At 44.9% G+C, this 16,957-nt stretch overlaps 1 protein-coding gene across 1 annotated transcript in view; it reads left to right on the top strand.

Annotated features, from left to right (window-relative positions):
• Window positions 1-274: 274 nt before the first annotated feature.
• The window catches only part of LOC144753644 (polymeric immunoglobulin receptor-like), a 144,762-nt gene continuing 128,079 nt past the window's right edge, over window positions 275-16,957 (top strand). Inside the window, exon 1 of the mRNA XM_078641264.1 lies at window positions 275-322. Coding sequence (XP_078497390.1) covers window positions 277-322 — 46 coding nt within the window. The 5' untranslated portion in view covers window positions 275-276. The remainder of the gene's footprint in view (window positions 323-16,957) is intronic.

Genomic DNA, 16,957 nt, shown 5'->3' with positions numbered 1-16,957 from the left:
GAATGTCCTAAAAGGTTTTAAACTGTATCCTACTGGTATTTGGAAATGCTTCCCTTTTGCAGACTACATCGCTTAAAGCTAAAGCTTACAAAACACATGAGGGCTTAAAATAATAGTTACTTCAGCAGGATAAGGGTGACAAAATGTCATTGCTGGCAACTAAAAAGTCCTTGTGGTTAAAGCCCTGCAGTGGAAACTATGTGCAATCGATGACCAGGTGAATCACCTAAAAGGGGGTTGTTTCCTGTTCTGCTTGCAAAGCCAGCTGTGCAGAACATGAGAATGATCCTTCTTTTAGCACTAGTGGCTACTCTGCCTCGAGGTAAGCTACCGAATACAATAATCTAATTTTAATTTGCAATTCTTAAATGGATTATACCAGTGCTTCCAAAATTTGTTTAGAACCATGACCCACTTGTTAGAGTCATAAACTTTGTGACCCACATAGCTTTACGGACATGAGGTGCCGGCAATTTTTTAAATGTAATAGTAGACATACTTTCAAAAGGCTACAAATTACCAAAATAACATACTTTTTACAATTGTTTGCATCACTCTATATCAGCAATTGCTTGTAAATGTCAGACCCTTGTCCACAGCCTTCTATATGTCTATATCGGATTGTGGCCAGGATATCGATCTGCCCATAGGATTCTGAAAAATCTTTATGTTGATACCATTGATTTTAGCAAAATTGAAAAAAAACCTTTGCAGCAGAGTATGGAGGTAAGACCTCATATCCATTTCTGTGTTGAAACGAGACCCGATTCTTGACTCTTTCACTTTATATTCATACATGTTGCAGTTTTCTATAGCATAAACATTGCCCAAGGACATTGAAGTGCTTTACATGAGCACCAGATTACATTACATAAGATCAGAGTAAATTTATTTTAAGCAAGTAAGCTGAGCCCCAAGGCCAGGACTTGAACCTGGCTCTGCCTGGAACCACATCCATATTTCTCAATTTATGTGTAAAGGCCATACACAAGTGGTATGATGTTCATGATCAGGTATAGTGAGCACATTCCCTGTTGAAATGGCTTTGTGAAGTAAAATAACAGCATAAAAATAGAATGGATGGTTCACCCGGAATCTGGAGAATACTTGCAAGGGGTTGTTTTGAAACTGGAATTTGGGACTTAGCACCTTTGGAGCTAGAACAATTTTCAGAGTGGTGCTGACAACAATGTTATATTACTGAAGTCATAGGGATTGTGAAACATCCTAGCTTCACACAAAGTGTAGCAAATGTTTTCAGCAGGAGAGTGGTTAGTATGTAGTTGGTTGTGCATCTTGGAGTACACTCTTGGAAAAATATATAACTAAAGCATTGTGTAGTAGTGCACTGTTATTTACAGACATCACAGTTTCTATGAAAATGTTCACTAAATGCGCATAGACATACAGCACACAAATTATAATGTGTGGACATTGGGTTTCAGTAAAGTTTTATAATTTGCACATCACCAACTAGAAGTGTCTTGATTTGTTTTGAGCTTGTGAAAATGTTTGTTTCCAATTAATTTCAGAAATACAAAAAAATGCTTATTTCTGCTTTTTTTAACTGCAGATTTATTCTGAAATATGTGTGCAATTGGTATTTAAATGTTGTTTTGTTGCAAAACAATGACATCTTACTGTCCTTCCTTTCACACTCTGTGTGCCCAAGCAAAAGTGTCACATAGTTCACTTTGAAAACTCATCTTACTTTGCAGTCAGAGAAAGAAAAGTAAACACCATTCTCCATATTAAAAGAATAAGAAGAAATTTCTCAGAAGCTATAGTCTGACATTTGACCTCTGTCTTTGAAGGGCAGCAAATATGACAAGGTATATTTTAAATGTAAAGGCATCATTATTTATATCTCTTTCACAACCGCCAGAAACGCTGGATGACTTAAGGAAGAAACAAGACTTGGAGCTCGATCAGACAATAGCTATCAATCTCCTTTTCGACGCAGAGCACCATTGCCGGATTTCACACAGTTCTAAAATAAGTCAAGGATACTGCTAAGTAGCAACTCAGTATTACTTAATTTATTGTTCTCAGAAGGACTGAGCCTGCACTTTCTGGATTAAAACCAATAAATGCCATTTGCACAGAGACCTTAACAGTTAACACCACACTCCTAGGCCCAGGCTTACTAAGGCTTTATGTAGTGAAAAACGGATTCACTGACATTTTGCTATTCAGCACGAAAGGTATTTTGTGCTGCACAGGTGCCTTTTTCTCACTGCAAAATATGCTTTACTCCGCGTTGCTTTATTGCAAGGAGAGTTACAGGGGGTACTTCGACTATCATCGAAAACACTCACAGGTTCTGATGCAATGCACAATCTACTAACAAAGCAAGACCGACTTTGCATCAAAACCTAATGCCTCCTTGAAGCAGCTGTTAATAAGGGAATATTTTTCATTTATAACATTGCACATCACATCCAATGCACGAGGTCCCTCCGAAATGTGCCTAGGCATAGAAATTTGTACTGTGAGGATATGCTTCCAGTACAAATCCTCTGCACGATTGTGCACACTCACCTGTGCGCCATGGAGCGAGACTGTGTGCCACACAAGGAAGCCTAATTAGAGATCCAGTGCAGGGAATAACGGCAGAATCAGGTAAATATTAGTAGATAAGGCAACACAAAAATTGCTCTTCTTGAGCATGATAAAATTTGTAATTCTTCCCAACAGAGTCTCTAGCAGTAGAACGTCTATTCAAAAGTGAATACATTATTGAGAATCTGTATTTTAAGCATTATAAAATGTTCAATTCATATCTCTTTACCAAGCTTCAAACAAAGAGATCGGAAAATACGTAGTATAAGTGTGTTGGTTACAGTGCTCTGTAATGCTGATTTTCACAGAAGTGTAAGTGAGACAAGTATGGCTCACATCGGTTAATTCTTGCAATTTTATGAATTTGTTTCTATGACTGTGGACACCGCTGCTCTTTGTATTCGAAGTGCTAATTTTTAAAGTGATCCTAGGATCTTTAAAAAGAGCTGATCATTTTTACCTTATTGGACTGAGCTCTGACCTTTTATCTCAAGCATTTTATATTGCGCTTGCTAGCACAGTCTTGCAGCTAGGTCCTGGTATAAGTTACAGCTGCTCCTACTACCCACCTTAAAAATTGTCTTCATTTGATGGTTCTCTAAACATTGAAAATGTTAGTCAGCTCTCCCTGCCTATGCGTTGGTAGTTGCATACTAGTAACTGTAGCAGGTGGGTCAACCTGCTTTGCAATGTTTAAAGCTTGATTGAGTTGACATCTGCACATTTCTTAAGCGTATTTTAAGTAGTATATCAGCTGATTTTAAGAAATACTCTCAAGTTCATTTTTCACTAGTGCAAGGCCTACCTCTCCATAGGAAAACTTTGGGTTACATTGAATAAGTGATATTTTTTGATTGGGAGAAGGTAGAAAAGTCCCATTTGGTGTCTGAAGAATTGAAATTTGCAACCCTCTTTACTGGTATAGTCGGAGTTTAAGTCACAATTCTGAAAAGGCCACTTTAAGAATACTAGGATTTTCTTGTCCTTACCATTTGGTACGTGCAGCCTGTTTTCTGGGTCACATGACTAGGTGTAGTTGGCAGGTGGTCTTTGTGTTTTTCTCCCAGACAGCATCACAATAGAGGTTCTTGTGTGTTGGCAGAATGGGCCATTTCTGGCAGGATGTGTAGAAGAGCTGTCATCTACCACACTTGCACTTGAAAGGTACTGGCTCAGGTTACAAAGGACTTCAAACTAGCCTTTTGTGTCTTCTCCTCCTTCAAAGTGGACACCAGGTACAAAAACGGGACCCTTAGACCTACTCTTCAGTACACTCCTGAACCTGTGAATACTACAGAATAAGGATGTTCTGCTGCCCTGCTGCTTGAGATAAATAAAACAAGTGGTTCTGTTGGAAAGATACAATTACTTTGATCAATGCATATAATATAATTTGGAATTTCAATTCCGAGTAGTCGACACATGATTTTTCAAAAGGAGAAAAAAGGAAACCACACCACAAGGGCAAAGAAATTGGTCAGAGATCGAATTATTTTCTAAATTGTTATTTACAACAAATAATAAATATGGCTGTCAAAAAATTGCAGCGATACATTAGTGACTATAGTGAAGGACAAGTGAAATGTAGTTATTTGTGTGGTCAACAGTGCTATACAAGTATGACAGACATGAGTGAATGAGTGAATATGCATGCAGCTCTCCTTCGAGAGGCGATGCATTCGGCAGCTAATAAACATCAAACTGCTTTTCAGTAACGTAACGTTTTCTCCTATGGTTTGTGACTGAAAAGCTAACACATAACCCGTTTCTTTGCCATAAGCATGTTTTGGAGCACCACTGAGCTGCATGGCTTTTAGAAGGTTCGTCAAAACAGCACGGGTGGCATTGACATATTTAATTGTGATTGGTAATAACGTTTCTTTATTGTTAAAGAATCTTCAAGTTGTGTCATTGCTTTCAAGGCCAGGTCTCAAAACTGTCTTCTCCAAAATCAAAACAATGTACATTTACATAGGTACAAAGCAACAAAACAGAGTAATGATGCACCAGAAATACAGAAAAGTATTATAGGAGGATTGATAAGAATAAAACAAAGAAATTCCCTTTATCCAATGGTCAAGTGAAAAACATTAATTGTGTAAACCACAGAACAAGCTAACCAGATATGATGAATCAGTGACTTTAATTACAACATCATTAATATTCCATGTGAAAATTTCCAAGTTGCTAAAATAGGGAACAGACCTAAGTAAAATCAAACAAATCATACAGTATAGAAAAGGACCTCTTGTAAACATATGCTTTTTTATTATTAAAAATGGAATCAATCAATTCACAAAATTCACTTACATCGATTTACATAGTCTTATCAATTAAATTAATTTTGCAAGATTTTAAACACATAAATTAAAAACAATCTGTTAACAAATACACTCAAAATGGTATTATAAAAACAGTTAACATGGCATTTCGGTGATAACAAGTATGTTGCCACCTTCTTCAGGTCAAGAAAATCAATATCAAACTATGTTAACACCAAAAAAGCATTCATTGTTTACATTACAATATGTGCAAGCTGGAGATATAAAGTTCATGTGATTCATAACATCTATTGTTTAGCTAGTTTGTATGAATACATAGTCTGTGTTTATCTGTGTATAAGGTATAGGACTCATTTAACAGCCTCAAAATAGAATAAAAAAATTGTATAACGACATACTTGTCAGAATATGTCTGTGACTGTTATAATTCGTCTTATCATATGTCAAGGCGTAATTAGATCCAGCATCTGGTATCTTAAATCGCTGTTCTTCAATCAACTGCTTAATACTCTAGAACAAATACAATAATTAGTTGTATTTGTCTTAAAGACTTCTCTCAGGCGTATTTTATAGTAGCAAGAATGTGATTCAAAACCCACCTGTCCGAGACTCGTACACTCAAGATGTTGGTTTTCCTATTTTTTTAAATACATTTTTTTCCAATATCACTGAAATTAAATAAGCTGTGGATATTAAAACGTATGAGAGCTGTTGAAACCCAAGGTTCCCTATTTTTACTCACAGTTCACTTATTTCTGAATTCTCACCTTGGTTTTTTAAATCGCAAGCAATCGATTTTCAATTTATCGAGAGCACAAGTTTGACAGATATCTATGTCAGCTTTTTATATTCCCAAGAAGGAAATGGAAAGACTATGAGTATAAGTTTCAGGCTTTAGGTGGATTCGAATGCAACTGCCTAATGGGTTTCAGCTTACCTGGCAGGCCATGTACTTCTGGATGGAAATACCTTTTTTACATCTAATCATCGATCCATGTACGATGGAACGAAACGAGTTGTATTGATGAACTCTAATAAATGAAAATGTATAGATAAAAAATCGATAAATAGGCTGGCACCCATAATCAAAATTTCTAATTAATGGCAGAACCAAGGCTTATGGCTCATAAGGAAGTTTTTCTTTTTGGTCACAAACATTCTGTACACCACTGTAGATATAAAGTGTATCCACTTCCACATCTAACGATATTATTAATATGTGTAGTGTAGCTCCACTTTAATCCTAAAGATTTTCATATGTTCTCTGCTGGAAGGGCATATATTTTTCAAGTTAAATTTATCAACGTTGTATTACACATCGAATAACTAAGATGTGTTGTTATAATTTAGAAAAGTCGATACAGGTTTGAGAACTTAAGTTATAATTAGACCCCACCTAATCTCGGGCCCATTATAAAGAAATATATAAAGCTCATTCTGAGTAATGTTACAGTATTACAAGGTCTCGAAAACACTCAGTTTCTAAAACGAGCAACCATCCATATCGCAATCCCTTGACCAACTCAATCGAAAATGCCGAGCCTTTCAAATGACCTGATATACCTGCTATCACCTGAAGTTGAAAGTTGATATTCGCATGTGGTGTGTGGTCGGGGAAAGGTGCTGGCCATCTTGTTGTGTGCATTTCCTAAAGGTAAAAAGCCAGCTTAACTGGTTATACTATATTTCATAAATAAGAGTAAAGCGACCCCTTATGTTTTTCCTTTTAATGTATACACAGTTAGTTTGTGACAACAGATCGCGCACCATAGTGTGTACATCTAAAATGTATACATTTTAGATTTGGAAGTACTAGAAAAACATGGTGACCATCTTTAAGCTAACGAGATCTTTGTTCTGAGTCAGCCATCTTATAATATCATGAAAATTGTGTGAAGAAGATTTTTTAAAGTTTGTATCGCAATACTTTATGAGGCTCTCAGATAAGGTCATATAATGAATTTACCAATGAAATATATATTTTACCAACATAAAGTTACACTGCATAGGGCTGATGTATATTTAGCAGGAAAGCTTTTTTGGAATTTATAGACCTGAAAACAAGACTATGGGGCCGATTATGATGGCGGACGGACCTGAGTCCGTCTGCCACCATAGAGTAGGAGGGACCGTCTGCAGGGGCAGCGGCGGTCCCTCCGTGCAAATTAGGATGTGACCGCCACCCTGGCGGTCACATCCAGCATTTTTAACATTGCGGCGGGTGCTGCTTGAAGCAGCACCCGCCGCAATGTTAAAAATTTAAGTTGTGCATTTGCATGCACAAAGTGGCAGGCACCGCGCGGTGCCTGCTGCTTGGTTCACGCAAATGCAGGGGGGTACCATAGGTACCCCCCATGTGCATCCCCCACCCCCTTCACCCAGGGGGCCCGCAACGGGCCCCCGAAGTGAAGGTCCGTATGCTTTTCCACGGCGGAAAAGCCGCCGCGGAAAAGCATACATCTTACACCATGCTAATATGGCTGGCGGTGTCTGATAGACACTGCCAGCCATGTTAAAGCTTTTCCGCCGCGGTCGGAAGGCGACCGTGGCGGAAAAGCTGCGGACAGATTTCTAGACCCACCGCCATCCTAATATGGCGGTGGGTCTTGTGAGGCTACGTTGAGGATTTTCCGCATCCTCCGGGCCGGCGGTGGCATCCACCGGCCCAGAGGATGTGGAAAATCCTCCATCATAATCTGCCCCTATATGTTATTAATGATCACTATGTCTGAAACACAGTTTACAAAAACTACATGAGGGCACAGTTACTACGTGACCGTCTTATATGCTCCTTTACCACTCTTCATTACTATTCAGACCACATTTATAGGTGTTAAATGTTGACATGTAGAATTGTTCCCTTCTCTTCCAGTTGACTGTTTGGTCTCCACCTCTTATGTTTATCTGTACTGTCTCGATACACCATTTCAGATCTTCTATTCTGTTTAATTTCTGTCCAATGTCCTCTAGAGGGGCGTTTTTGCGTTTTGTGCGAATGGCTGATCTGTGTTCATTTAATCTTATTCTAATTTCTCTAGATGTTTCTCCTATATAGCCCTTATTACAAGAACACAGGATTAAGTAAATGACATTTTTGGTACAACAGTTTACCAGATTTCTCTGGTAGTGTGTTATACTGTTATGTGTCACTTTTATACCCTTAATTATACTGACACAGTTGTTGCAACTACCACAAGGGAAATTACCCTTTGGGCATGAACCATCGTTTGTAGTTGTTCATTGTCTACATTGGCCCTATATGTATGTACTAGACAATTTCGTATTGTTTTGTTTCTTCTGTATGAGAACATAGGTTTCGGTAAAGGTGCTGTATTGTTGTTATTAAGTAAATGCCAGTTTCTATTAATGAGATTTTTTAATTTTATTACTCATATTTCTGAAGTTGGTAACACATACAATTTGTTTTTATTTTTCACTGTTCTTAACTTTTGGTTCAAAAAGACATTCTCTATTGTAGTATTTGGCTAGTTTATACGGTCTCTTGACTAACTTCTTTGGGTAACCTCTATCAGTAAACTTACGGATAAGTATTTTGGCATGATACTCAAAGTCTCTTATATTTGTACAATTTCGCCGGATCCAAAGGAGTTGTCCAAAGGGAATATTGTTTTTCTGACTTGAGGGATTATTACTCTCAAAGTGTAACATCATGTTTTGATCTGTCGGTTTTGTAAATAGTTTAACTGATAGAGTGCCATTATTGTCCTTAATCTTAATATCTAGAAAGTCAAATGTTGTATTACTGTAAGATGAAGTAAATTTAAAATTTACTTTGTGAGAAGTTGGCCTGGCATATGTTGTCCACTAGTTATAGTGGGCACCTTGCACCAGTCCAAACAACCCTTATTGATGATAGGTTTAAGACAACCTTTATTGAAAGCTATCCCAGTGGTAGCTATGGAGAGCGGCCTTCAGGCTAAGTCTTGAAGGAGTGTAAAGCAGCTTGTTTTACCAGATTATAACCTCTTGAATGACCAAATGAAAGGGGAACAACACAAGGTCTATATAAAATATATGTATTTATTACTAAACACTCTCTACTAACCTCTTTATGAGATTAGAGAACTAGGTACCCAATATCAACACGATAGAACTTCAGTAAATAGCACAATATACAATGGGCCCCAGGGGGAGAACAAACCATATATTAAGAAAATGGTATAAGAACCACAACTTGACTAGACACAGTGTCTAGAGCACGTAGAATCACTGGGACCTCAAGGAACCACCCACGGTAGTGACACATGCAGTGTGAGAACACAGCCGCGAGCTCGTCCAATCCTATGGGAAAGTCGCGGTTGGAAAATTAAAGATTAAGGACACTTAAGAGAGGACTTGGAGCAAACCCAGTTAGACTTAGAAGGTTCTAAGGCCAGCACCCATGTGAGCACCGGAGTACTTGTGTTACCTCACCCAGGGAAGCCGGGAGCATAGGTGCCAAATGGTGTCGGTAATCGTTGCTGTTTTCAATGGCGAGTTGCTGCAAAGTGCTGCTGCCGTGGAAAGGAAAAGTGTCCGGTGTGATTCAAGCCCGGATCGGAGATGTGAAGAACCTGAAAGCAGAGGCTACAGAGTCTGGGTCACTTCAGGGTGACCAGGGGTGCGGTAGACCAATGCCGACCAATGTCAGGTGTTTCAGGTGCGATAAGGTGAAGTTTGACTCCGCTGCCACAGGGACCAAGAGATATTGACGACAATCAGGGTCTACAGGCGAGCTGTCCTATTAAGAATGTCGAGTGTTGGGGGGGGTCGGTGTCCGGATCGGAGCCCAACAAGCCTTGGCAACAGCAACTCACAGGGTGAGACTAAAACGGCTTAGTGATGGACCAGCAAGGTCCAGGTGACTCCCCAAGCAATGGAGAGTCAGGGCACATCTGGAACAACCAGGTAAGCCCATTCAGAGTTACAGTACCCTTCTCAGGGACCCACATGTTGACAGACAAGGGATTGCGAAGGGACCTCAAGAGGAATCATTAAATACCAGCCAACGGGTCAGTGTAGGCCAGTAATCTTTGGTGGAATCACTGCTCAGGGTCAGGACTACAAGTAGCCCAATGCACAGCCTCAGGGATGGCCAAGAAGCATAAGCAGCTGCAAATGGTCACGGTGCCCAGGGATTCGGGTAACACGGTCCCCATGAGGGCTTTGAATCTCAGGTTTGCTGAGAGCACAGATCGGCCTCGGGGAAGCTTGGAAACCCACCTCCTGTGTTGCAAAGTCTTCAGAGTCCTTGCGTAGTTGTAAACCGGACGGATGCATCTTTGGTGCCTGCCTTGCAGGGGAGTAAGTCCTTTACTCCAAGGGAGATTCTTCGGTCATCCAACGAAGTGTAGATAGTTGAAGTTCTAGTATTCTGTAGCAGAGTTTCGTCCAGGTAAAATCTAAAGTCCTGTAGTCAGGGGTTCCTACTTTGTACCCAAGGAAGGGGTGGGACAAACTCTGGGGACCCACCTATGGGAGGGTCAGGACAGAGGGGTGGATACACGTACAGCCTCTGTCCAGTTTCGTGCCAGAGCAGGGGCTGGTAGCCCCTGCAATTGGTTTGAGCTGGACTATGCACAGGGACACCAAATGTGCCCCCAGTGCAGACATCAAAGCACTCTTGAAGTGCACCACCGAGCCCCAATACACTAATGTCTGTCTGGGAGGTGGTTACACCTCCCTGTGACAGGAAACCTATTGTCCAGCCTCCCCTGCCGGAGGCCGGAGTTTCTTCCAGCAGCAGGAGGCAAGACTTGTGTCTGTGGCTGCAGCAACCATTTTGTGATGCCAGGGTTCTGTTAAGCGGGTACCGGGTATACAGGTGTATTCATGTTTCTCCCTCTTGGAGGGTGGAATCATACCTCCGCCACCAGGACTGGCGGGGAGGTATGATTCCAAGGTGTTTGACACCACACCAAACACGACATGCTTCCTTGCAGCCATTCCAAAGTTAGCTTTTACCGCGGGGTTATAATGTACTTAAGAGTATATGGTCTGGCTGCATCACAGAACAATCCCGGATAACAGATTCCGAAGGCTGCAGAGGGGCCCTGCTCATGCATGGACACCCTCTAACATAAAACCCAGCACCCTGCCTTCAGGATTGATAAGGCCTGCCATAGGGGTGACTGATAGGTTTATATGTGTAGTGATGCAAGGTAGATATAGGGAACCTATATCTAAGTAAGGGGTGCATACACCACCTTACACAGGCTGCTGTAGCAGACCGGTGGTGTCCTTTTGAGTGGTCTCTCAAGGGTGGCATTATACATGCTACAGCCCCTGAGAGGCCTCCGGGGTACCTATGCCCTGGGTATATAAGATACCATATACTAGGGACTTAATAGGGTACCCCAGAATCAAATCTGTGGTGTACTTAAAGTACATGCAATCATTTTAGAGAGGAAGCAGCTAGGCTGGGACCCTGGATAGGAGGGTCCCAGCCAGACTAAAGTCGAAAAACAGTGAAACATCAGCAAAAAGTGGGGGTAACTATAAGAAGCAGAGCCTACTTTCCTACACAACCCCCCTATGTAAGGACATTAAACGAACCTTGACCAGTTGAGTCTTCATGTTCTAAGTGGAAAAATCTGGAGAGCTCATCTGCATTGGCATGGTTACTCCCAGGTCTATGTTCCACTGTATAGTCTATACCCTGTAGGGAAATGCACAACCTTAAAATTTTGGGGTTTGTCACCCTTAATCTGTTTTAGCCATAAGAGGGGCTTATGGTCTGTCTGAACAGTGAAGTGAGTGCCAAACAAGTATGGCTTCAGCTTCTTCAGAGCCCAAACCACAGCAAAGGCTTCCCTCTCAATAGCTGACCAACGTTTCTGCTAATAAAATCTACTGGCTGATCTTGACCTTCATCATTCAATTTCAATTGTGATAATACAGCCCATACCCCCAACTTAGATGCATCTGTTTGGACAATGAATTCTTTGGAGTAGTTCAGGTCATCAAATGCCTTTTGACAGCAAATTGTCCTCTGAACTTTCTATGGCATTCTTTTAGAAGTTAAGCCATTCAAAGGGGTCACCACTGATCCATAACCTTTGACAGTACCCAGTCAGGCCCAAGAAAACTCTCTCCTGAGTCTGGGTGGTTAGAGCAACCCAGTCCATGATGGTATGCATTTTGCTCTTCAATGGTGGAACCTGCCCTCTGCCCACAAGGTGGCCCAGGTACACAACCTGACTTTCCCCGATCTGGCACTTGGTGGCCTTGACTAGGTGATCCTCCCAGGTGGCGCTAAAGACAGCAATATCATCTAGATATGCTGCACTATACTCTTCCAGGCCTGTAAGGACTTTGTTCACCAACCTTTGAAAAGTGGCAGGTGCATTCTTTAAACCAAAAGGCATCACCACAAACTGGTAGTGCCCACTAGGGGTAGAAAATGCAGTTTTTGGCTTTGCGTCATCAGCTAATCTGATCTGCCAGTAGCCAGCTGTCAAGTTAAATGTGCTCCGAAACTTGGCTGAGGCCAAAGTATCTATAAGCTCATCTGCCCTTGGAATTGGATGAGCGTCCGTCCTAGCGTCTGTCCTAGTGACTGCATTGAGACCCCTGTAGTCAACACAAAAACTAATTTTTCTCTTCTCACCCTTGGTGTGAGGTTTGGGGACTAAGACGACTGGACTAGCCCAAGGGCTATCTGAGAGTTCAATAACTCCCAATTCTAACATCTACTGGACCTCAGTCCTGATACAGTCCCTGACAAGATCAGACTGCCTGTAAATATTATTTTTAACAGGCAGACTGTCTCCAGTGTCCACTTCATGAGTGGATAACTCTCTTCCTCCTGTGGGGGCTCCTGGGAGTTCCTAGGTCCACCAGATAGGTAACCTCTCCCTTCTGCTCAATTATAGTATGAGGGTGACTCCCTGTGTCCTGGAGGGCTGCTGGGGCCACAGGCGCCAACACCCATTCTTTCTGCCCTGGCTGGTAAACAGTCAGCACAGCCCTTTGGTCATGCCAGGCTTTCTGTAATTCCTGGCTGGCCTCAAGGTTTTTAGTTGCCTTCTTCATGTACTCAGCCATCCGGGAGCAGAGACCAAGTACATAGTCCACAATATCCTTTTTAGGATGTTTGAGAGGTAACTCCCATCCCTCCTTCACTAGACACGATGGACCCCTATCTGGATGCCGAAACAGAAGTTCAAATGGGCTGTAACCAACCCCCTTCTGTGGAACGTCTCTGTAAGCAAAGAGAAGGCAGGGCAAAAGTATGTCCCATCTGCGCCTAAGCTTTTACGGGAGACCTTTAATCATGCCCTTGAGGGTTTTGTTGAATCTCTCAACTAAACCATTGCATTGTCGGTGATAAGGGGCGGTACAATTACAATTTACTCCACACTCCTTGACCATAGCAGTTAAGTAACTAGACATGAAATTTGCACCTCTGTCTGATACTACCTTCTTAGGAAAACCTACCCTGGAAAAGATTCCCAGGAGGGCCCTTGCCACCACAGGAGCTGTGTTGGTCCTAAGTGGGATTGCCTCTGGATACCTAGTGGCATGGTCCACCACCAGTATAAATCTGTGCCCAGATGCAGTTTGGGGATCCATGGGACCAACAATGTCAATCCCTACCCTTTCAAAGGGAACTCCCACCACATTTAGTGGTTTCAGGGTGGCTTTGTTGTACCACCTGCCTTAACACTGGCTTGGTCAATCAATCAATCAAAGAACTTGTAAAGCGCACTACTGCTCAAAGAGCCAGGTTTTGAGGAGCCTTCTGAAGGTGAGCAGATGTTGGGTCTACCGCAGATGGGTGGGGAGGCTGTTCCAGGTCTTGGCGGCGAGGAAGGAGAAGGATCTGCTGCCGGAGGTTGTTCATTGGAGGTGCGGGATGGCGGCAAGGGAGAGGCTGGCGGAGCGGAGCTGGCAGGCGGGGGTGTAGAAGTTGAGTCTGTTGTTAATATAGGCTGGTCCGGTGTTGTGGAGTGCTTTGTGTGCGTGGGTGAGGAGCTTGAAGGTGATCCTCTTGTTGATGGGTAGCCAGTGTAGGTCTCTCAGGTGGGAGGGGGTGTGGCTGCGGCGAGGGATGTTGAGGATCAGCCGGGCGGAGGCATTTTGGATGCATTGTAGTCGTCGCAGGTGCTTGGCCGGGATTCCTGCGTAGAGTGCGTTGCCGTAGTCCAGCCTGCTGCTGATGAGGGCTTGGGTCACCATTCTTCTGGTTTAGGTCTGGATCCACTTGTAGATCCTGCGAACTTTGCAAAGGGTGTTGTAGCAGGAGGAGGAGATGGCATTGACCTGTTTTGACATGGAGAGGGAGGAGTCGAGGATAAATCCTAGGTTGCGTGCGTGGTCCGTGTGTGTTGGAGCTGTTCCCAGAGTGGCCGGCCACCAGGAGTCGTCCAACCCAGCGGGGTTGGGGCCGAGAATGAGGACTTCTGTCTTGTCTGAGTTCAGCTTCAGGCGGCTGTTTCTCATCCACTCGGCGACGGCCTTCATTCCCTCATGGAGGTTGGTTTTGGCGGTGTGTGGGTCCTTGGTGAGGGAGAGGATGAGCTGGGTGTCGTCGGTGTATGAGATGATGTTCAGGTTGTGCTGGCGGGCCACTTGTGCGAGGGGGGCCATGTAGACTTTGAACAGGGTCGGGCGGAGGGATGAGCCCAGGGGTACGCCGCAGATGATGTCATTGGCTTCGGAGCGGAAGGGTGGGATGCGGACTCGCTGGGTTCTGCCGGAGAGGAAGGATGTGGTCTAGTCCAGGGCCTTCTCCTGGACTCTGGCTTCTTGGATGCGTGTTCTTAGTGTGCGGTGGCAGACCGTGTCGAAGGCAGCTGACAGGTCCAGGAGAATGAAGGCAGAAGTATCGCCGTTGTCTAGTTGGCACCTGATGTCATCTGTGGCGGCGATGAGGGCTTTCTCGGTGCTGTGGTTTCATCTGAATCCGGACTGGGATGGGTCTAGGATGTTGTTGTCCTCGAGGTGGCGGGTCAGCTGTATGTTGGCGATTTTCTCAATGACCTTCGCCGGGAAGGGGAGCAGGGAGATGGGCCGGAAGTTCTTGAGGTCTTTGGGGTCCGCCTTGGGCTTCTTGAGGTAGGCGGTGATTCGGCGTGCTTCCAGCTATCCGGGAATGTCGCTGTGTCGAAGGAAATGTTGATGACCTTCTGTAGTTGGGGTGCGATGGTTGCATCTGCTTTGTTGAATACGTGGTGTGGGCAGGGGTCTGACAGTGATCCTGAGTGGATGGAGTTCCTGACCTTGCGTGTCTCGTTGTCGTTGACACAGGACCAGGAGGTCAGCTGGTTAGTGCAGGTGGTGTTTGGGGTGGGGTCTGCCGTAGTTGGGGTGGTCGAGGTGTTGAAGCTGTTGTGGATGTCAGCGATCTTGCGATGGAAGAAGGTGGCCATTGAGTCGCATAGGTCTTGCGAGGGCGGGATGCCTTTGGTGTTGGCGCTGGGGTTGGAGAGTTCCTTCACTATGTTGAAAAGCTCTTTACTGTTGTGTGCATTGTTGTCCAGGCGGGCTTTGAAGGAGGATCTCTTGGCTGTTCTGATGAGGTGGTGATGTCTGCGGATGGCGTCCTTGTGGGCTGCGTGGCTGTCTGGTGTGCTGTCATGGAGCCATTTCTTCTCCAACTTCCGGCATTTACGTTTGGAGGACTGGAGTTCTTCGGTGAACCAGGCGGCTTTCTTGCTGGAGTGGTTGATGGAGGGTTTCTTGGGCGGGGCGAGGGTGTTGGCACAGTCGATCCACTGTCTGAAGTTCCGGGCGGCGGCGTCTGTGTCGGTGGGGGCGGTGGGTGGGTTCTGGGCAAGGGTGGAGGTCAGCTGGTCTTCGGTGACTTTGCTCCAGCAGCGGCGAGGGAGTTGTTGGGTGTGGTGGTTGGTTTCTTGAAGGTGAAGTGGATGCATCTGTGGTCGGTCCAGTGGAGTTCAGTGGTGTGGCTGAAAGCGATGTGGGTGCTTGTGGAGAAGACAGGGTCGAGCGTGTGCCGGCGGCGTGGGTGGGTTCAGTGACGAGTTGTCAGAGGCCGAGGTTGGCGAGGTTGGCGATCAGGGTGGCGGAGTTGGTGTCGTTGTTGTTCTCGAGGTGGAAGTTCAGGTCCCCGAGGAGGATATAGTCCGTGGAGGTGAGTGCGTGGGTGCTAGCGAGGTCGGCGATTGAGTCACTGAAGAGGGCCTGGGGTCCGGGAGGTCTGTAGACGAGTGTTCCTCTGAGGGTGGTGTTGGGGTCGGTGTGGATCCCGAAGTGAAGGTGTTCGGCGGAGTTGAGGTAGTTGTCTGCGAGGGTGTGGACCTGGAGGGTGGACTTGTGGACAATGGCTATTCCTCCTCAGATTCCGTTTGTGCGGTCTCTGCGGGAGATCTTATAGCCGTCCGGGATGGCTATGACGATGTCAGGTGCCGAGGAGTTGTTCCACCAGGTTTCGGTTAGGAAGGCTACGTCTGGGGCAGAGGTGTCGAGCAGGTCCCAGAGTTCGATGGCGTGTTTGCGTGCAGAGCGGGTGTAGAGGAGAATGCAGCGTAGGTGGTTGGGTACGGTCCTAGGAGGTTTAGTGGTTCTGTCACATGTGAAGTTGCCGGTGTGGCAGGAGAAGGGTCCGTGGGTGCGTTTCGGGGCGGCCTGAAAGCAGTGGTCATCTTGGCCGGTGTTGAGAACGTGGATGGTGTTGGCTTCGTATTGGAGTCTGGCGTCGTGGCGTGCGCGGGGTCCAGGGGTTCTGGTGCTGGGCGCGGTCCAGGCGCAGATGGGAGCAGACGAGCTTGCCTTTGGTGCGCCTTTGGCGCTCCTTAGGCACGCGGCCGCCATTTAAGGCGGGGAGGGAGGGAGGAGCAGCTGGGAGGCGGGGCGGTGAGGGGGCGTGGCCGCAGGGGGCAGCGGCGGGAAAGACCAGGGTACGGCAATAAGAGAAGGGTGTGGGGGGAGATGAGCTGGTCAGAACGTCAAAACGGTGCAGAAAATACAGAGAGCACAAAAAAACAAGGGAGATAAAAAACACAGAAGAAGTACAATCGCAGATGGTCAAGGCGGTGAGCAGTGGCAGAGAGGACACAGCGGGCGCGAACTCGCGCACAAGCAGGAGCGGACAGGTAGCTGGTGGAACTGTTCGGCAGCAGGGGGGGTGACCTAGCCTGCAAGCAGGGTCA

The sequence above is a fragment of the Lissotriton helveticus genome, chromosome 5_1, assembly GCF_964261635.1.
Source record: "Lissotriton helveticus chromosome 5_1, aLisHel1.1, whole genome shotgun sequence".
NCBI classification, from domain to species: domain Eukaryota; kingdom Metazoa; phylum Chordata; class Amphibia; order Caudata; family Salamandridae; genus Lissotriton; species Lissotriton helveticus.
Note: the sequence above shows the minus strand (reverse complement) of the source record. Positions and strands in the feature narration are given on the sequence as shown.